This window comes from Stegodyphus dumicola, chromosome 7 (assembly GCF_044657685.1).
Source record: "Stegodyphus dumicola isolate Sdum_Otavi_A_Nest chromosome 7, ASM4465768v1".
Lineage (NCBI taxonomy): Eukaryota > Metazoa > Arthropoda > Arachnida > Araneae > Eresidae > Stegodyphus > Stegodyphus dumicola.
In genome coordinates, this window is record NC_140774.1 from 181,673,334 (window position 1) to 181,695,731 (window position 22,398).

The 22,398-nt window shown below is 28.7% G+C and overlaps 1 protein-coding gene across 5 annotated transcripts in view; it reads left to right on the forward strand.

Moving 5' to 3' along the window:
* The window catches only part of SamDC (S-adenosylmethionine decarboxylase), a 79,920-nt gene extending 58,497 nt beyond the window's left edge, over positions 1 to 21,423 (forward strand). For 3 of the 5 annotated variants that reach the window (XM_085821143.1, XM_085821144.1, XM_085821142.1), the window contains exons 3-12: positions 4,401 to 4,472; positions 6,524 to 6,650; positions 7,206 to 7,280; positions 7,374 to 7,401; positions 8,600 to 8,639; positions 8,803 to 8,867; positions 11,875 to 12,050; positions 13,825 to 13,899; positions 16,025 to 16,105; positions 18,925 to 21,423. In XM_085821143.1, coding sequence (XP_085677269.1) covers positions 4,456 to 4,472; positions 6,524 to 6,650; positions 7,206 to 7,280; positions 7,374 to 7,401; positions 8,600 to 8,639; positions 8,803 to 8,867; positions 11,875 to 12,050; positions 13,825 to 13,899; positions 16,025 to 16,105; positions 18,925 to 19,059 — 819 coding nt within the window. In that variant the 5' untranslated portion in view covers positions 4,401 to 4,455 and the 3' untranslated portion in view covers positions 19,060 to 21,423. The remainder of the gene's footprint in view (positions 1 to 4,400; positions 4,473 to 6,523; positions 6,651 to 7,205; positions 7,281 to 7,373; positions 7,402 to 8,599; positions 8,640 to 8,802; positions 8,868 to 11,874; positions 12,051 to 13,824; positions 13,900 to 16,024; positions 16,106 to 18,924) is intronic. The other 2 variants (XM_085821139.1, XM_085821141.1) reach the window with 1 other exon arrangement.
* Positions 21,424 to 22,398: the final 975 nt, after the last annotated feature.

Sequence of the window (22,398 nt, forward strand, 5' to 3'; positions counted from 1 at the left end):
CTGTTTGTTTGGTGATGCTTCACACCCTTGAGGCTTTTCATGCTACATTATACAAGAGGTACTGCAATTTACATATAATTTCACTATAATTATTTACGTTTATACAGAATTTATAACAATACTTAGTGGTACAAAGCTGTGAACCTTATATTTTTTGGTTATTAAACGTGTACTTTTTCACTTAAATGCTTAAAGCAAAGGGAATTATTTTTGCAGGTTGAAGAAGGGGTAGAATGGATAGGATTTAGATCATTGCAATTATATTGAGGAGGATATTTTTTGTACATGCAAATTACTATGCATATTGTTTAGCATCATGCAATAATAAAATATTATATAGTTTTATCTTTGTGGATTCAGTGCTGTTAGATTAAGCTTGCCAAATTCTGTGCCATAACTTAAAGCTTACCAAAGTTTCTTTGCTCATAATATGCAGTGTTTTATCAGCTGCTTTTAATCAATTGCAAGCAAAATTTCTTCTAACCTTGCCATTTAGATAATTTTTTTAAACTAAACTGAACGATTTATTAATTGCAACTTTTTTTTGGGTGTGTGTATGTGTTGTTTCATTGTTTTCCTTTCAAATTAGTCATAGTTTTATTGTCACTGAAATTTGTAATTTATTTTTTAAATAAACATATACAGTAAAATCCTGATTTTAGTTTTCTATTTTGTGTGTTTGTTAGTTTTTGAGCTCTCGGAGAGAATGTATGTGTGATATAGAATTAAAGTCGAATTTGTTTAGGAAAGGCAGTTGTATACAGTACAAAGTCCGTAATCCGAACATCCATAATCTAGAATGATCTATAATCTGGACCTCAAAGCTACAAACTTTGTGCGCATGCGCGTTTAATGTATAATGGATGGTATAAGCTAGGCTAAATTTATCTAAGGCATTTCAGTTAATGTTGCAGATTGCGCTGTTCCTTAATCTTCTAATTGGATTCGGCTTAGTATTTTTTGCAGACTGTTAGAACAATTTTATAAAAATTAAGCTTGAACTTTCGATTATGTCAAAGAGTTTCCAATTCTGGAGCTGCCAAAGGATCTACAAAGCGAATGCATGTTTCGATGTCCATTAAACAAAAAGTGGAATTGCTTCAAAAAATGGATAAAGGCCTATCCGGCTCAAAATTATGCGAGAAGTGTGGCATTGTAAGTCCACTATATACGACACAAGAAAAAGGAACTTTTTTAATTTCTTGTGGAAGCATCGTAAACAACTTGCATTGAAAGAAATGTTTAATAAAGTAAACAAATAAATATTAAGCTTTTTTTGTAAATTTTGATCATAATTGTTCTTTATTTCATAAATTACGATTTCATATTTTTAATTGTATAATTTCTGCATGCCATCTTACGAGATTTAAATTGATGATCTGTAATCCAGAAAAACCCCTGATCCGGAATCGCCGAAGTCCCGACGAGTCCGGATTACAGACTTTGTACTGTATATATAAACAATTTAATCAAATATACACATGAAAATTTCTATTTCCCCCCTCGTCTTAAGTTTTTTTCCTGGTTTTCTGTAATGAAAATAATTGCATTTTGATGTATTCCATCCTGCTATTTGGTCCATCTCAGTTTGGAGTATCTGTAATTTGAGACTATGTAAAAAATAAAATTTAAAAAGCATGCTTGTAAATATTGTTAAATTGTTATGAAACTGATTTTATGAATGTAAAGTATCAATTTCCCACAATTCTAGCTCTGAAAGATTGTTTTTATCACAGTAAAACATTAAATTGTGTCATTTTAATATTGTGAAGTAAAAATATCCAGCATTAAAAAAAGTCCTTATATTCTTCATTTCAATTATTTTTAAAAGCATGAAGAAAATTTTTATAAATTAAAAAATTTATTAACATAATTTGATAGAACTAATTGTTTCAATACTTTTTCTATTTTTGGCAATTTATTGTAATGCATTTTAATTTTGATTCTCTGAAACAGATGTGAAAAGACAAACTTATAATATCAACATGTTATTTTCAAGGGAATTGTGCTGATTTTTTGCAGTTAGAATGATAGATACATTTGAGTTTACTTGGGAATAGTACTCAGTTTCATGTCATGCAGTGTCATCTTTTGTTTAGGTGCTTAAAATATAGAGTAGTGTCAAGACACATAGGAATTTAAACCTATCACTGCCACTAGTCTGGTGTTTGAATTTAAAAGGGTCACTGATTAAATTCTGTTATTTTATAACTTTTGATTTCTTAGAGCAGTTTTGCTTTCTTAACAAACTAGTTTAGTGAAATAAAAATAAAGCTAGTTTTCTCGATTTATTAATTTTCACCTCTTGTGTAAGGAGTTAATTGTTCATAAAACTTTCTTCCTGAAGGCTTCTCCTCTTAGGCAAATAACTATCTTAGCCAATCACTTCCTAACATATTAAAATTTAATTTTATGCGATGTTTCATTTCAGTTAGCTTTAATTTTGGTTGCCTAGAAGTGACGCATTTTTTAAATGTTTTCTGTGATTAAGTTGTATTTACCATTGATATGACCATTTCTATTTTTAGACATTCATGAATATGCAACATTTTATAAAAGTTGCACATATTAAAGAATTATGTATGCATATTTAAAATGTGGTGTTCTTGTAGAATTTATTGTTATTTAGATTCCCTTTCCTCCTTAAATTGTAGATTTATTATTCAATTTAGATTTAATTCCTGTGATTTGTTTTAAGGTTGATTTAAATCTAGTTTTTGTGAATTACTTTAGATATAATGCAGTTGGTTATTAAGAAATTCTACTTTACATCTTCTGTAGTTGTTTTTCTTATATAGCATAAACATGACCCAATTCCTCCTACATGACTCAATTAGAAAGTGTTCTAAGAAGATATATTCTGTTTTGGGAATTAACCCTCATTGGCTTTGCGTTAATTAACAAGTGCAGTTTACTTTTTTAAATCATGTAGAATATTTTTGTTTAGCCTTAATTTTAAGATTTAAAATGTTTGCATTTAAGTATAGATTGATAGAAGTAAAATACATTGATCATGTTTCTATTGATAACTGAAGGAATTGGGAAGGTATTAAATTTAGAAACCCAAAATCGGGATTTCGCTGTGTATTTTAATCTCTTGATAAAACATACTAACATAAAATATAAGATTTTTTAGTATTAAAGTTTATGTGTTTTATTTGTAATATGCATCTTAATATGCATAATTTATCTGCCCTTTTTATTTTTTAAATGTGTAGTTTATCTGCCTTGTAAGAACTTGTTAAATTTTGAGTAAATATGGAATTGAAAGCTGTGATTGTATGATTCTTGTAGTTAGTTAAATGAACAGTAACTAAAGTGACCAGACATACTGATTTTAAAGATTAGGCTGGGATTTCAGGCAGGAACTGAATTTTAAAATTGTACCATCTTGAAAAAGGACAATTATATTTTCAACTAGAATTTGAATTGTATCATCAATTAGAACTAGAATAAGGACTTATTTATTATTTTTTAGTGATTAAAAATTGGTCAAAATTAAATTTGTTTCATAAGATTTTTAAAGGTTAATATGGACAACTTTTTTAATTACGAAAAAGAGAAAAAAAAATTCCCTCAACTGATATACAGGCTTTATACGGGTCCTTCAGTGGTGATTATCTCAAATTTCTGTGGTCACCATACGAACTTGGAAATCATGTTTTTTAAGAAGCGGATATTGAAAATAAGATATCAGAAACTTAATAAATATTTAGAAATTAAGAGGGGTTTCTTAAATGAGAGTAGCTTTGTAATACAATGTTTAAAGTAATATTGTTTAATTACATATATTACAGAAGATTTCAATTATCAAAAGTATTATATTAGAATGTAATTCTATCCAAAGTCATAGCTAAGGTTTTCAGTGCGCAGGGGCAACTGAAGATTTCACACCCCTTCTATTTGCGGAGAACACAAAACATTCATTCTAGAATTTTAAACATCAGTTTGGCACACCCAAAATGCACCTAGAGACAGATGTCTTCCCTTGCTCATCCCTTAGGTATGCCACTTATTATATCCTCTTCCCTAATTCATATTAAAAATACAAATATACTGAACTTTAAAATGTTGGAACTCTGGTCACTTTAACTGTAACTTGACTTACATAAATCTGCTGGTTTGGTTGTAGCTTCATTTATAAAATTAAAAACAAATTAATTTGTAATCTAATAATTCTAATAGTTGATTTATTCTTAAAAATTAAATTTTCATCAGTATCCTAAAGCAAGGCATTGATGTTTGTTTTCAGTACTATTTTGTAATCATTAGTTATTAAATTCAGAGTTACATAAAAGTATAAGGGGCAGATGTTTAAAAGTTCATTGTTCATTTTATTAACTATTCAAATCTGATTTATTTAATGAAATTGAGGTTATATTTTGTTCTCTCATCTGCAGCTAGCTTTTGGTGTCGTCCTTGTGTCACTTGGCAGAAAAGCTTCAGGCTTTCAGCATGGTCTTTATACCGTGGTAATTTTGCATTCATTTGAAATGTTCAAGGCAAATTTTGCATATTTGGGGAATATACTAGTCAAGCATAGGCCAGATATCTGAAAAGAAATTTAAAACCGAACACCTAATCATAGGTTGATAATTCTATTTATATATATAACATATATATTTGCATTTTTTCCTTTAAAGACAGTTGCAGTTTTGTAACCTAAATTACACACTTGCATAATTTTCATATTCGCTAATACATCTTCTGTTCTGTTTTTACTTTGCATATAAAATGTATTTAATAATGCCACCCCATGAATTTTATTGAAACTTCAGAAATTTATCTTGTGAAACATACTGTTGCATATTAATTGATATATATAATCACATATAGTTTGATTAAATATCAAAACACATATTTTTTCAAAAGATGTCATTGTGTAGTTGTTCTAAGTGTACTTGTCAATCATTAAAAATCAAAACTAGCTGAAATTTATTTGCACTAATGAAGTTTAAATTTCTGAATTTCTTTTTAAATGAATCATTTATTTAAAAACATAAGTGCACTATGTTTTATATACTATATACTGTTGTAAGTAATTGTAAAATACACTATTATAACTCGTTAAAATTCCAGATTGTTTCCATGTTGTAAGAGGATGTGTTTCTTATTTTTTTTTTTAAATAAAAGTAAAATGGAATGATTGTTTTTCAGATTGTGTGAAAACTGCTATTAGTAAATAAAACAAAAATGAAGAACCTAAAAATAAATAAATGATATCAAATTTGAAGAATATTTTAAATTAAAAAAATTCTCTTTCTCTTAGTGTTGTGAACTAAAATAGTGCTCATTATTTAAAAATTTTTTAATTGCAATAGTTATTTTAACTTTTAATTGCTGCATTGAAAGTTCTGTATATTGATTTTAGCTCATAGTGTTTAAAGGAGGGTCAGAATTAGGCATTGTAATTAAATTCATCTAGAGCACATAATGTTCACAGTATTACTGACATTTACTTTAACATAAAATATGCAAGATTTCCACATGTTTGATGAATTAAATGGGAACTGAAATTTTTCATTATCTTTGGATGTATGTGTTACAAATCTGCTGTAATTTAGTATGTTACACTCAGGAAAAAAAGAATATATATATATACTGATACAGTCATGTCAATAACTTTCTACAATTGTTACTTATATTAGTATCTTTATTAATTTTTTTTTTTTAAGGTTAGTAAAATTCATTGGAAGTTTCACAAACTAAGGGATCTGATCATAAACTGTTTGAAAATAATTTGCACTCCTTTGGATGTAATGCAGTTGGCAGTTGCTGATATAAAACCTCTTTGGTTTGCTGTGATTGTGTTTGCATTAACATGTTTATGAATAACATTTTTTTAATCTCCTAAATCTTGTTAATCACATTTAAGTTCATAATAAGATGATTTGCAATAGTTAGATTTTAAAAATATATTGCATAGGTAGTTGAGGAATTGGGAAATAGCAATATATGGCTGAATATGTGAAGTCTAAATTAGATGTTGCAGTGGCGTTGTTTTTTAATATGCTGGTGTCCCTGTTTCTTTTTTTAGATACTGATTTTTTTTGTTGTTTTACCTTTTAATTGTATACAATATTATAAGTTTTCCGCTGCCATTTATAGTTAACTAAATTAAAACTTCAATTTTTTTAGTACATATTTTTTTTAACTTTGATTATACCTACATTTTTTGAAATATAATTGCTGTTTTCATATTTGATTTATTTTACCCTTAAAGGTAAAAATATAGCTATCATAATTTCATGTTTTTATTAAATAATTATAAAATTATTGGTTTACTTGAATTCTTGTGTTGCTAATTTATGTCTTGTACACACTCGAATTATTTTTGCTACATTTTGCTGAAATTTTTTTGCCTATTTTTTTCATATTTTGAATGCAACTCTTATATAAAAAAATCACTTGTTCATCATGAACCTTAGGTCTTAGAAATTTTGTGTTGTGAAGTGAAATCTTTAATAAAATTGTTCATCTTTTAATTCTGAAGCATTCAATAATCAAAATGCTTAATTTTCAGTGAGAGCAGTTTGTTTGTGTCCAAGAATCGCATCATTCTGAAAACATGTGGCTCAACAACTTTGCTGCAGGCAGTTAAACCCTTGATATATGTTGTGAGAGATTATACTGATTTTGATATGGTAGTGGTAAGTAAAGAAGTTAATATCTTTTGTTTGTAATATTGCTCTAGTCATAACAAAAGCTGATCTAGTAAGTCAAACTTTGATAATTGTCAATATGGATTTGTTTGATTCAAAAGGCACACCATTTTGAATGAAGAGGTTGGTAGTATTAAATTTATACTTGATTGTATTTGTTGAATTACGTCAAAGTTTTATAATCACTTTTAATCAAAGTGTATCAAATTTAATATCGGTATAGGTATATTTTTATATAAGACTTTTTAAAAAAGGTAATTTGGGACATTCCAACATTGTATGATTAAATTATTATTTTGCTAGTTTTTCTGTCTCCAAAACCATTAATGACATGGCTAACTTCATTGCTTCATTTGTTTCTAAGTAGATGATATTGAACAATTCCATCAACAGCATCCGTTTCCATTTGTTAATCCTGTTTAATACATAATATATAAATTAAATAACACATAATATATTGATTGAATAAAACATAATATATAATTATATAAATTAATGCATTGGAATACGAGAATAGATTTTTAATTTAAATGTCTTCCGTAGGACATATTTTACTCACGTAAGAACTTTCAGCGTCCTGAACTTCAGAACAAACCTCATACAAGTTTTGAAGATGAAGTAAGTATTGTAATAAATTTTATTGGTTTGCCTTCCTGAGTTCATGTAAATTTTTAACACTGAATAATATTTACACCCTTTTTCTCTTTGCAGACTGAAGTTTTGGATCAATTATTTGATGGTAAGATAAAATTGTTTTTTCTTTCCTTAAAAAAAAAGTTACATGCTCACATGCAAATCTATCCAAAATTCATATCTAATTTATATGCAGTTGGTAAAGCTGTTGTCTGTTATTGTGTTCAAGTTTTTTAATATATAAAAATTTTCAATGAGTGTAATTAAATGGAATATATGTTTGTTAGCTATTGTTTGTTTGATGTATTTATTGAAGGATTTACAGAAAGAAATTAACTCAGATGATTTCATTATTTATCTAGATATTGCATTAAAATTTCAAAAAAAAGTATTATGAGATTTGTAATTTGAAATTGTATTTTTAATGTGCATATGGACATTGACTGCATATTTATAATTGGTACTTAACGTATTTATTTTCTCATCTAATGTGAAAGTTGGTGGAAATTCTGCCAACTTGATACTAATCATGTTAGTGGAAGTTTGAAAGAAAAGATTTTTGATTTAATTCGATAATCAGCAGATACAAGTCTTTTGTGTAACATGTAAAAAAGAAAATAAATAGGAACAAATTTTGAGATTGTCTAACAATCAAATTCTTTAGTTTATGCCATTATTATTCTGGCAGCCAAAATTCCCTAGTTGAATTGAACATAGCAACAAAGCAGTCATCTTCTTTCTTAACTAGGCGTTGCATAAATATCTTTAATTCTGAATCTAAGTGTTGTAATGCTGTTGCACAATTTTTTTTTTTACTGCTCCATTTTGATAAACTCTAGAATCTCGCACGGTTTGGAGTATAACATTTTCAAAATTAGTTCTGTAACATTGAAAATATTCCACTGCTTGCTAGACTGCAGAAGTCAGGTTCAAAGTTTAAATAATACCCCCTTTTCTGAAAACTGCAAACCTAAATATCAATTAACCTTTTCAAGTAAACATGGAAAAAAAAAATAAAATAAAACTCAGGCTTACTAAGGATTAGTTATGCAAAACTAAAACAAAGAACTTATGAGTGTCTTTGTTGACATCACAACACTAAGCCATTATCGGCATTAAATTGCAATGCTTGGTGTTTTTGTTTATGAAAAATAGTTGATGGGAAAATACGTAAACCTTTCGACTTTAAAATTTTACTAATGAATATTTTCGTGACATATGCAATATTAATAAAATATTCCTATTATTGTTATTAGATATTAGTCATGTAAATAGTTATTATATAAGTATTTTATTAATTTTAGGATCTGCGTATTGTTTGGGGAGGATGAATAGAGACTGCTGGTAAGCTGAAATCTTTTAAATTTTTAGATGTATGCTTTTGCAAAAAATTTGTATTTTTAAAGTTTTTATAGATGCATTTAAAAAAAGCAAATGGTTTAAGATAATTTATTGAGTACTTGGTTATAAAATGCATACATTAGTTTATCTGTTATTATCTTTTTAGGTATTTGTATACTCTAAATCCTCTAGAAGATTTCATTGGAGTCCAAGTTCCGGATCAGACTTTAGAAATATCCTTTTTTAAATCCATGTTCTGTAAATGAATAATATTTTTTGTAAAAATGATTTTGCATATGGTATTTTTAAAGATATCTCATATCTTTCAATTAAATGTACCACTTATAATACTGTTAATCTTGTTGATCAGATAATTTAATTATTTTTGCAGTTTGTTTATTTGCACTATAAAATTTAGTAAAGCAATGTAATTTGAAACAATGCAAGGTATAGTAATTTATATATATATATATTTACTTTTAAAAAAGAAGGAAAGTATAAAATGCTTACAGACAACCCGTTCTTGACTTTTGCACATAATTGGTGCCTGCAAGTGTGTATGAGTATTGAATTTTTCAAAAGTAAAGGGATATAAAAATAATTACTAGAAACTGTGTTTTAAAGTATTTATCATTATGTAGACATAACGAAATTAATAAGGTGACATAATGAAATTAATAAGGTGTATCAGTATGTAATAAGTGCTTTTGGGTATTTTCTTTAAAAACTTGTTAAGAGAACAACCTTTTTTGTAAACTGAACCTTTTTTTTTCTATAACTTGCTGTGTCTTTCTCAATCGCCTTCTGTACTTGAGATGTATGTTTTCCACTGGGATTACATTCTTCCATTGCAGTCAGAAATTTGACAAGATGCATGAAGCCTTCATTCATATTTTTAATTGTTGAAGTCTAGATGTTTTTACTAGCTTCTTCCTCACTTTCATTGTGTATTTCATTGTTGCTCAATTGTAGCTCAAGACGGAGGTACTGAGTGAGATTCAATTAACTCATTAACATCTTCATTGTTGACATTCAAATTTAGTTCATTCATTAGGCTAATTTATCTTTTATAGCCATTTTATCTTTTATAGCTTCCAGTATTTCTTCAAAATTTTATAAAAATCACCCACCATTTGCATTTGTTCTTCCAAAATGTTAACATTTGCCCATCTTCTCTGTCAGCTGCTTTGGTCATTGTTGTTCATATACAATGTTGTTTAAATATAGCTATTATAGTTTGGTCCACAAGCTCTATGAGGTAGTATTGGGAGGAAGAAACATAGCATTGATCTCTGGATGCAATTTCTGCTGAGATTTTGGATGTCCTGGAACATTGTCTACGATTAATAATGCTTTAAATTGTAAATTATTACTTTTACAATATTGCTAAACTATTTGCACGAAATGGTCTTTAAATATTAATGCAGTAACCCTGGCATTTTTGTTTGATTTCCAAATGATGGGAAGCCATTCTTTATCTTTTGCTTTTCAATGCTCTAAGTTTTTCCACTTGATAAACTAACAAAGGCTTCAGTTTTAAATCACCAACTAGGTTTTCACCAAAAAGCAATGTCAATTGGTTTGTGGAAGTTTAATGTCCAGGAACAACTCATTCTTCCTTCGATAAAAATGTATTTTAGGCATTTTCCTAATAAACTCGTCTCATCTACATTGACTATTTGAATAGGAGAATATTCTCCATCTACAATAATTTTGGACAATGAAGAAATAAATTCTGTTCCAGCATCTTTATCTGCATCAGGTGATTCTCCACTGAATTTAATATTATGCAAAGAATATATAATTTTAAATTTGTTGAACCATTACTTGACTAAAACACTGCGTTCGAATCTGTATTTAATCTACAAGTAGTATTCTAATCTTCATGCAAACTAAGAGCTTTAGCTTGACTAGTTGAAAATTAAAAAATTACAGAATGAATAATCGTAATATTTACTGTTTACGAGTATTTAGTTTTATTTCATTTTAAAATTTTACTTTTATATTTTTACATGTTAAGTAAATTTAAAAATTGCAGAATGAATAATCCTAATTCTTCTTGTTTGTTGAGTTTTATTGTGCCTTAAAATTTTACGCTTTTATATTTTTATATGTTAAATAAACTTCATTTGGTATTGAATCCATGAAAAATAGAAATCTCTATGGAATGAAATTATAAAGTTGCATATTTTTCATACTCATTTAAAAGGTTTTGAAAATTCCTGGCAGTCTTGATTAGTGCAATTTTTATATGTAGAGTAGATAACATATAACTAAAAAATAATTGCAGGTTGTCTATCATATCTTTCTTTTTAAGCAAGTTAATTCTGAAGATTAATGTGAAATATATTGTAATATACATCAGCAAAGCTTAACATTTGTACATTAGCACTAGATTCTGAGATTTTTTGGTAGCATATGCTCAAATGATTTTTTTTTTAGTTCTTAAAACATGCCTGTATCTTGCATGTACTAAAAATGTGAAAAATATTTCTTTGTTCAATAATTGAATATAACTTATTTTTAAAAAATATTGTGAATCCCAGCTCTTATTAAATCATTGCCCTGCTACCAATTTTCATATTTTTCATTTTGATTTCATTTGCCAATGAAGGCTGGGACAAAGGTGAAAGATTCAAAGTATTTTCCAGTAGTTGAGTCAGAGTTACCGCTTTATGCATCAAATGCATAGAAAAGCTTCTGGATGCTACTATAATTTTTATCCAGTGTGTCATTCACAGTGTATTATTTCTTGCTATTTTTAGATGTTTCAAACATTTGTTATGCAAAAAATTATTTCTTTTCATTCAGAAATATTATTTTAGGTATTTCTATAAGAGAATAACTTGTATCCAATTATGCTTGATCAAAATGCTGAAGATATTATGACAAAGCTAGTTTATAAACCTATCATTATCTTTAAAGAAAAAAAGTTTTTTTTTGCTATATAAAGAATTTTTAATTTTTTAGATACAAATATAATAAATATCCTTGATGTTGCTAATATTACATAAATGCTTTAATACATTATTATACATTGTATATCTAAATAATTTTTTAATGTGCTTACTTAGCTATGAGTTCAATACAGTAACTGAAAGCTATTTCTTTTAGCCATGAGGTAAACAAAAATCAAGTCTTTGCTGCTACTGAAGTTGCTTGCACATAAAATCCAAGAATACAGTAATTTTATTAAAAATATGAAAGCAAATTCATTAGGCTTTCTTTAACTAGTTTTAAGTGATCATGCAGGAACTGGATCAAAAGGTGATGAAGATTTTTACTCGAGAAGTTTGTACTTCAGCAAAAGAAGCAACACAGAAGTCTGGAATTGATAAACTTTTCCCTGGAATTGTTATTGATGATTACTTATTTGAACCATGTGGATATTCAATGAATGGCCTTATTAAAGGGGTAAGTCTCTCTAGTGAAATGTGTATCCTAGTGATAGTCAGACAATATTATTTTATAATAACTTTATCATTAGGGTCCTTCAGTTTAGTTTTATTTCTTTACTTTTTGCATTTTAATTTTTTTAGAGAGAATAACTATAAAAATTTAAAAGTTCATATAATGCATATTCTTGAGTTACTTATATTAGTAAAAAAAGCAAATAAAAAGTCCCTTCTTATTACATTATAACGAGATTTTTTTATAAAATTAGTTTGTAATATTCGGTTTCGAGGGCCGTAAAAAATCGCCAAACTATTGTTGATGCCAAAAATAATTGCGGCAACCCTAAGGCAAGAAAAGGAAGTATAATAGTTAATAACTATCTAAGATTGATGTTTTAATTTAGATGAAAGGCTAATTTCATGTTATACTTTTTTATTATTATAATTTATATAAAAAAGGCTGAACATGACTAAATGGAAGCATAAAAGTAAATAACTATATCAGATCATTATTATAATTTATATAAAAATTGCTAAACATAACCGAATGGATGCCTGCATCGCTATTTCGCTACCGACTTATTGCTAAAGCATAATTTCATCTCGTTGGTTGTTCAAACATAATTTTCTATAATGAATGATGCCTTTTCTTTGAAAATATTCTCGGTAAAGTGCAGAATCGCTCACTTATTTGTTTGCTGCTTTTTACAAGGATAAAAACAATTGGATTTTTGTTAATTTTCTTTTACTTTTTAAGTGAAAATAGGTCGATGTGTACAAAGATAAAGCCAAGGGTGTGCACAGTGTCATTTTTGTGCAATTGTGGAATTTTTCTTTTTAAGTGAAAATATGAAAATATGTCGATGTGCACATGGATACCAAGTATGTGCAATTCTTAAAAACGTGTCAAACGGTGGGGGGTTCTGCACTTTACCTAAAATTCTATAACTTGCGTAATCTGGAATCAGCTTCATTTGACGCTAGATTTGGCGCGCTGTTAAATGGGAACGTTTGCTAGATTTGGTGCTTTTGCTCATACATTTTCACTGCAATTTCTTACGGTCCTCAAAATGGAATAGTACCAATTAGTTTTATAATTATAATGTGATAGAAATGAAATCTGATTTTTTTTACTTCTTTTTGGATCTTGGAATTTAAATTCAGCATTGATATACCTCACCTTACCAAAATAGCTTTTCTGAGTAATTTTTCTTTCTATTTATTAATATAAGAAAAGCATTAATACTCTGAAGGTACTATAGAATGAATTTCATAACTTTAATTTGATAAAAAGGTAATTAGACTGCACATTTCAATTTATGTACAGATTATCTGGCTTCCCATTTTTCTATGTATGCAGATTAAAAAAAAAATACATGTTAAAGTATTATAAATGTGTTTTACTTTTAATTGAATTATATCGGCCATCAACATTTTACTGTTCTATGTTTTGCAACTTAAGCTTGAAGTGTATGGCACCTGCTATATTAGCCATCAGTATTTTATTTTTTAAAACTTGGCAGCTAGTCCAGTTAGAGAAACTTGAATGAATGCCATTGTCCATATTGGAGACCAAAGAATTATTATTCATTCAGATTTTCCTCCCATCAGTTTAGTTTTTATCTAAGCTTTTCAAAAGAAATGTAACACATTTTTGTATTAAGTGTTTATTATATGAAGAAAGTAATCCCATTTATGTTGCATGAACAATAAAATTTGTCATTCCTGTACTTTTTTAGTTGCAGAACATTTTTATAATTGTTTGTTAATTCTGGTATATTTTTCTCCTTCAGGGCTACTATGCTACCATTCATATAACGCCAGAGCCACAATATTCTTATGTCAGTTTTGAGACGAACTATCCACAGGTTGTTTTTTTTTTTTTTATCTTTTTAAAATTTATTTGCAAGATGCCATTAAAAAAATTGTACTTACCCAGCATTAGAAAGAGATGCCAAGCTTTTATGACATTTGTCTAGTTTTTGAATGTTCAATTAGAATATTTGAGTTATGAAATTATGAATAGAAATAAGGAATGTGTCATTATTTTTAAAAATTTTTATCTGTTATTTATTAAAGAAAAATGAAAATGAAGTAATCCAAGAAAATTATCCATATACATTTTAATCATTATAAAGAAGCATTTAAAATATTTTTAATAATGCCAGTGATTTAGTATTGGAAATTAGGTTATTTCTTGCTAAATTTTAAATGTATATATTTCAAAAATATGGAAAAGTAAATAAAGGAAGGCATATTTAAAAATTCTTGAAAATAAAGATATTATGTGCACCTTCTATGATGTACTATATCACTTCTCCTTGTATACAAATTATTGCATTATTCACATCATTAAACTATATTGTGAGGATACATTGAGTCAGGTTCATCTTATTGCTGTTCATAATATAGACTTATTCATAGTGTTGCTTCAAAGCATCCTGCGGGATCTTGCATTGTGTCTCTTAACTGAGTCTGGTAGTTGTGAAGGAGTTGCTGTGGAAGATCTAAGCCAGGAATCATCTTTACCACTTTACCACTTTACCAAGGGTCTTACATTACCAAGAATAAATTACCAAGGATAATAAAGAAGAGCAAATGGTCTACACTTACATTTATGTTTGTTCAGTTCAAGTAAGACTCCAGTTTGCACTTATTATCCTTGCATATTCTTGCAAAACCAACCTTGTATTATGTCAGAACTACTTTATCTTTGTACAACACTTGTTGATAGGATGAATCTATAGCCTCCTTTTACATATAAATAGTTGATACTTGGATAGTCTTCTTTACTTATGAATACTTCTGTCTGCTGAAAACAACTGACATAAGATCCATTTAACTAGGCTGTATGATGGTGTGTATTGATGATCTGTGCCTTGGTGAATGGTTACTGAAGTAGTGGTGTTAACATATGTACCTGTATTAGCCAGCAATTGGTAAAGGTTGTGGCATGCAGTTAATGCTGTATGGTACATTGATTGGTGGTTTGAGAGGCATAAGAATTGAACTGATATGTGTTCAGGAAGTGTTCTGTTTAGGTAATTATCGTTGTTCCGAAGTACAGGTAGTTCCCATTTTATATTACCAGTGGATGTACAGCATTTTATATGCCACTATTTGGCTGAAATTAAAATTTCTGATGTATCTTTGCTGTTACCTGTTAAAACTTGTGGCATGTGGCATTAGCTACCTGAATAGTGTCCCATATTTGTGACTCTTGATGTGCTTTCTGTGAAATGATAGTGAATCATGTGTCTGACCATGCTGCAGCTTTTAAGACTTTGCATTTCTATCATTTGAATGTTAACCTTTTGGATAGCATCCAGATTGGTGAAGATGTACTTAATGTTGTTGCACTTCAATTTAATATAAATATGTCAGATATACTATATTAATCTATAAAACGTGTATTAAAATGGAGTTTCCTCCAGTGACAGGGCAATCTTTTGTAAAAATTTACTGAGATGATTGCAAATGTATCTGATCAAGTTTTATGATTTCCCTGTATTTTTGATGTGATTTAGGACTTGTATGATAAAAAATACATTTGAAGGCAAATCTGAATGTTTTCTTACTAGTGAAATGCAAATATGATCCAAAGTATTTTGTTTCTGCCACTATGAAACTGTTTTTGAAAATTTCACCATCTAGAATGAAATAATCTCAGAATGAAATAAAATTAATTTCATGATTAAAAAAATTTATTCTTATTACCTGCTGCATGCTGAATGATTGTTATATGAAGTTTAATGTACCTAGGATCTGTAAAAATCTGCTTGTGTAAGATTTCTGTTTTATTTTTATATATTTTTATTTAATTATTGGTTATAAATTTTGTTCCAAGTGCTCATTTTTTAATCTAACTATATTTAGTTAATATTCATTTAGCTCATACTTCTGTAGTGTGTTATGAAATTAAACTAGAATTTTTTTGGCTATGTGACTAATTTCAATATATAGTTTAAATTAAAATATTTTTACTTTTTTAAGGAATCTTACATGGATTTAATTTCACGCCTCCTGAAACTGTTTTGCCCTGGGAAGTTCATCATGACTTTATTTGCTAACAAGGTACAGTATTAGTTTATGTGCATTTTAAAGATTTTGCATTTAGTTGAGAATATTAAATTATATAGTTAATTATAGCATAGTTATATAGAAGATACATAAAATAAACTGCATCTTTTTTTAATTTAGTGACTTAATTTCATTTAATATTAACTTGGCAAACATTATAAATAAAAACTGTAAAATATAGGTTCTTGCTAAAAATGTTTCAAAATATTTTAACACTTTTCTTAATAATTAATAATATTTATGTATCTTTAACAGAAGAATCTCTATCTAGATTGATTCAAATTTTTGATTTGTCTTCCTTGAATGATTTTCCTTTCAAAAATTTTGAATTTTCTGTTAAGATTTGCATTTATTAATGGTGATGTAGTTATAGTATGAACTCGCTGGTGAATGAACTAAAAGTGTATTATTTTTATTTTATCGGATATTTTCTCCACGAAGTGTACTGGAAAAACAGTTACTGTTGTAGAAACTTCTCTGTTCATTACTATGATGAATTTAATATGAACAAAAGATTTGCTTTATTTAAAGACATTATATTGACAAAAAAGAAGTAAATCTAAAGGATAAGTTTTCATGCAAACTGTGAGTCTCTATCACAAAAGCAATTCTTAACATGTTATGTACTCGTATCCCACATGCTGCTAGTTTTGTCATGATCAGTTTTCTGAATCCAGAGTGTCATCTTTTTATGAAGATGAAGTTGTAACATGAACAGGCACATGTGCAGTTGATCACTGTATTCAGTGAACTAGCATATAGTGTCTAGTATGAATATTGTACATTATAGCCTATAGAATATTTTCCATGGGCCCTAGAACATCTTCGTATAGTATATTCACATAGAACTCTAATTATTACAGATTCTCTATAGTTCTTAGAGAAATTCCATAAAAACTAAGAGCTATGAAAAGTACTGAAAAAACTGTGAAATTTAGTGAAAGGGGGAAGAAAGTGGTATTTAAAACGAAAACAACTTATTTCTCCAGTAATTGGTGAAACGCTAGCAACATTGTGTATCATTCTTGTTAAGTTGACTTGCTGAATTTGAAGTGTAACCAATCATAGCTCAGCAAGTTCCAACTCTTAGCTTTCTAATCAAGCATCCTGTTGTGAAGGGCTTGCTTAACCTGCAGGCCTCATTCAGTTGTATGATGGGGAGAAAATGTAGCATGTGTTTCTTGCAATTTGTGATTAAAGTGGAAGTTTGTAAATTATGCTATTTCGGAACAAGAGATTAAAATTATGAAGCCAGAAATTTAGACTGCATTTCTCCAGAATTTACATGTATTCAAGTACTTAAAGTTTCCGAAACGTGCACTTTTCACTATTAACAAAAGACTTTCCGTTTACGCATAGAATAAAAGGTAACTCTAAATGGCATGTTTTCTCAGTGGCCTGTAGGAATTAGCATTTTAAAATCAAAAGAAATAGTAGTATTTTTTTCTGTATGAAGAGGAACCAACCAAAATTTACTTAACTATCTAGATTTGCTCTTTTTCCCATGGGCAGCACAAACTGTGCAGGCTGTCATTGGAAACACGTTTTCTCCATTTGTTGGAATGTTCATAGGTTCATGCTACTTCTTATTACCTGACAACCGTTTGGAGGGGAAGGGCTGGACAGATTTGCCTCTGGTTCTGGAGAGTCTTCATTATTGTCATCCATTATCCAGTCTCCTGACACTGATAGCAGTAACTGTTTATACTTCATTTTTGCTTTTGGATTGAGGATGTTGTACACTCTAAATAAATTGAGAAGTTCACAGTGTGTAAGGTACAGCACTACTTTTTTGCCGTTTCATCGCTTTCCTTACAATGGAATAGCATGGAAGGCATTGATCTGCATGGTCAGCGCTTTTCATGTGGGCATTGTATTCCTTGATGCAGGTAGGTTTTACAATATTCTCTTCCTTTTTCAATTATTTTCCTGTTGTCAATGTAGAAGTGTCATGGATCTTTGATATCATTTAGACAACCCACTTGTCTTTCCATGCTAGGAGAAGAATATCTCCTTTTTTGGGGGAAATATTATGTCACTTTTCTTTATTCTTGATATTTTTTGTTGTTTTCAAATTTGGCAGTAAATCTCTACTCTTCCTAATAGTCCCACAGTTTCTAGTTTCATTCTATAGCAGCAATTCAGCAGATGTAACACTGTGATAATTATCCTGGTAAATATGGTGTTGTGTGCCAAGATAGGGGTCCAAGGAGTGAAACAGCATTTTCCTGTAGTTTCTTTCCTTCAGCAGTGTATATCATCATGTTGCAGATATAACCAGTGTCACTTTTGCACACCATCTGAACAAGTGAATCATGTTTTATTTTTGCTGGGCTGTGCATGCAAACTTTGAAGCGCCCTCGGCGTGGAATCATTCTCTTGTCGAAAAGGAACTGCTGCTTTGGTTTGTATATTGTTCCAAATGTATGCAGGAAATAATCCAGCGCAGGTTGGATCTTGAAAAGTCTTTCCCAGCGACTGTCCATTTTGTGTTATTGAAATACCAGAATTCCATATTTGGTCAAAACAATATAAATTTATGGGAAGCACCCTTGCCTGACATGGCTTCAAACAATACAAAACCTGTAAATCTCATTTGATGCACGTAGAAGTCTAGATAATAAAGAAGTTTTAGACATTTGGATAGCATTTTAAATGAAGTGGTAACTTCCTTATGGAAGTAATTGTATAGTGTTTTGCTTTTATCCTGGAAGCAATTGTATTATGTTTTTGTAAAGTTATACAATTTAAGTTATTTTGTTTGTGAAACTGCTTTTACTGTGTTTAATTATAACTAATTCATTTATTTACAGCTATCTGTTGCTGCCAATACGCACCGCCTGTATCATAGCATGGACTTCCACGGATTTTGTCGTAAAGAACTGCAGTTTTCACATTTCAAGAATTACGATCTCACTTATGCCCTTTTTGCCAAGGCGCCTAGTTGAGGCCTAATTTCACCTCTATCCAGACATACCTCCTCTTTTTTATATTTCTATTTTTCTTGGAATCTTTGTTCTAAACCTTTGCCCCGTAGACCCAAATTTGGTCTCCACTTTCCCACATTTGTATGGAGCAGGATTTCATGATTGTGCTGATGATGATTGTTATTTGATTAGTCTTTCTATTGAACGAGAGAGAGGTGTTCAAATGAATGAACTACTCTTAGTTCTCATTTTTCTCGAATGTTCAAGTCGAGGAAACATTCCGCACAAAGGGTTAAAACTATGGCTGTCTCGTATATACGAGCAAGTGGTGCAGCTAATGGATGCTTTTATCTTGCTTTTTAAAAGCAGTTTGGTTGTTGAGTTAAGTTTTCTTTTACTGTAAGAGGGTTGTTTTCTGCAAGTGCTTCATGCAGCTATGCGACTTCTGAAGTCAGACTTCTGACTATAGGACGAGTCTTGAAATTTAAAAATCATTTTCTGAAATAAGTAAACAATACACTAGTATAAAATGATGATGATGAGATATGTTGCAGAGAATTTTTATTTTTGGTGTACATGACAGATTTTCATATATCATTTTGACACACATGTATATGTGTAATACTTTTTAAAAAATTTTATATATATATATGTGATTATTATAATTCAAGTTGTTGAAATTAGTATCATATATTGATAAAATGCCTTTATAAGAACACTTTAAAAATAGTGGATATTGTTACCTGTAATTAGTATTCTTAATTAATAATCTTGAACTGGGGAAAAAAGTATATTATTGATAGCACTGGTTTTATGTAATTTATTTTGTAAAAGAAAGTTTATTATTCAGATTTTTTTTTAGAATTATAAGCCACTTGAACTCATTGAAACGCATTGAAATAATGCTTTTCCAGGTCCTTCCTTGTTAAAACAGCCACTGTATAAGCGTTTGGTAATGTTTGAAGTTTATGTTTTATGGATTAGTTGACTAAGTTTGCTGGTTTTGGCAGCTAAGTTCTGTGCTCATTTTAACAAGGAAATACCTTTTTTCAAATGAAACTTTATTCTTGGAGAGTTCCGTGTGGAAAAATGATTATTCAAATTTTTTCCTATTCTAAAATTTCTTATTGAGCATTAATTATCAGGTTTTACCAATTTTAATGATAAAGAGTGCAAAATATTATGTATATATGAAGTGCAAAATATTATGTAAAATGCAATTTCAACAAAAACACTGTGTAAATTCTTCTATTCTAGTGCAATAATAATATAATATGATTAAAATCTGTCAGCGGAGAGAATTTCATTTGCAATGACCTTAATTCTAAAAATGACATTTTATTTCAATTTTATAAGGCATGTGGCATTTTTGTAATCATTGCTTGAATTATTTTATGTGAAATTTTTTACCCAAAACTGAATTCATATTTGTTTCATGTAAATTTTTTTTAATGACATGAGAAAAACTTGAGCAAATTTTTCGTATTTGTGCTTTAACAAAAATATGATTTTTAAAATTGTATCTTAAAATAATTTATGTTTTAAATAATATTTTGGTACACTGTCAGATATTGTCATCTGCACTTGACACTTCTTTACCTAGATAAAATGCATTAACAGGGGGGGATAGGACTTAAAATTTGCTGTTTAGATGAAGAAATTTCAGGTGCATTTTATCAGTATTTTTTTTTTTTTTTAATTTGTGAATTAAAATATTTTAGAATTAGCTCTGAGGCAATTTGATATATATGAAATCTGTTTCACATTGAAGTGTGATAAGCTGTAACAACAAATACACAAAATGCATTTTTAAACTGTAAAAAAAAGTATCAGCATAAATATATTAGCTATCAGGAAACATATGCATGATAAGTTGAAGCTGATGCTGAAGTTCTTACAGATGGAGAATTTTAATTAAACTTTGAAAATGCTGGTATTGTGTTGAATTTTTATAGATTTCTTGTCGAAATATGTTTAAAAGAGTGATGGGAGAAACATTCAGTGTATGAGAAGAACTATATGAATTATTATTATTTTAAATTTTTAACAGTTAAGTTCCAAGAGTAATAGCTTGGATTGGGAATTTGTCTTACTTGTCTAACAGAAGCTTTTGAATGGATAAAAGAAAGGATATTGTGTCAGGAAGGTTTTTCACTTTTGTCTTTGTCATGCTTCATACTCGGAGGGTTAAATTTTTCTGTTACAAGTAGTTAACATTTTGAGAGCTCTGTAGTTGATACATGTATTAATGTGTGTAGTATAAGAGGTATGTCTGGGTAGGAGGATTTTCTATGCTTTCTTGGTGTATTAATTGATGATCAAATTGTGAAAAGAAAGTATCTAATTCTTGATGTGATTTTGATGTAATTAAAAATTGCAAACCATCTTGTGTTGTTTTTCTTTAATTTTGTGCATACTTTTAATTACATTCTTGCAGTGTATCAACGAAATTTGTGAATCTTTTCTATGTCATTTTTGAGCATTTTGCAGGCATTATTCTGTTTAGTAATAATTGGTCTTCTGCACTTAAAAAATTAACTTCAACAGATTAAAAGGGTCAGTTTTCTATCTATATCAGCTTCATTACTTGGAAAAATTCTCTGTAGTGAAAGTATAAATTGAGGTAATCAATTTCCAGTTTTTGTTGTAAATACCTATAAATGCATTTAATTGTTATAATAAGTTTGCAGAGTTATAAAATTTAATTACTGTCTTAGGTGATATAGTAATAATTAAATGCATTTAAAGGTACTTGTAAGTAAAAAAAGTGACGTTAATTAATGATTTAGTTGGTATTTTAAATTTTTTCCCCTTTGTTCAGTATTGAAGCAATGATTGTTTTTAAAAATGGTGGAAATTTGGTCATAGTTTCAATTTAGTTCTATGAATAAAAATAAAAAATAAAAGTTAAAGTAGAGGGGAAGCAAACAATAGACAAGCAAACAATAGAAGCAAGCAAACAATATGCTGAATTAAAATGAGAGGTAGGAGGGGGCATGAATAATAAAAAAGGACAAGAAATTAACATCAATTGCTAGAAATGTAATATGTTAGTAAATAAAATTCTCAGTAATGGTTTTTATTTCTTTTCATATGGATGCATTTTGATCCATTGTTATCTATCTGAATACTTGGATGGATAGCAATGGTAGCAAGTTATGAGAGATGTAGTACAAAATTATGAAATGAAAAAAGTTAAAAAAAGTTTTATTAATTTTTATTTACCTTATTTTTCTGCAAATTTATAATTTACAGATTGTCAAATCAAATTTTTGTATTTGCTTGTGAAATATGAAAAATGGCAGAGGAAAATTCAGGTCCAATGATAAATGGAAAAGTTTTCTATTAAGATGAATGGTA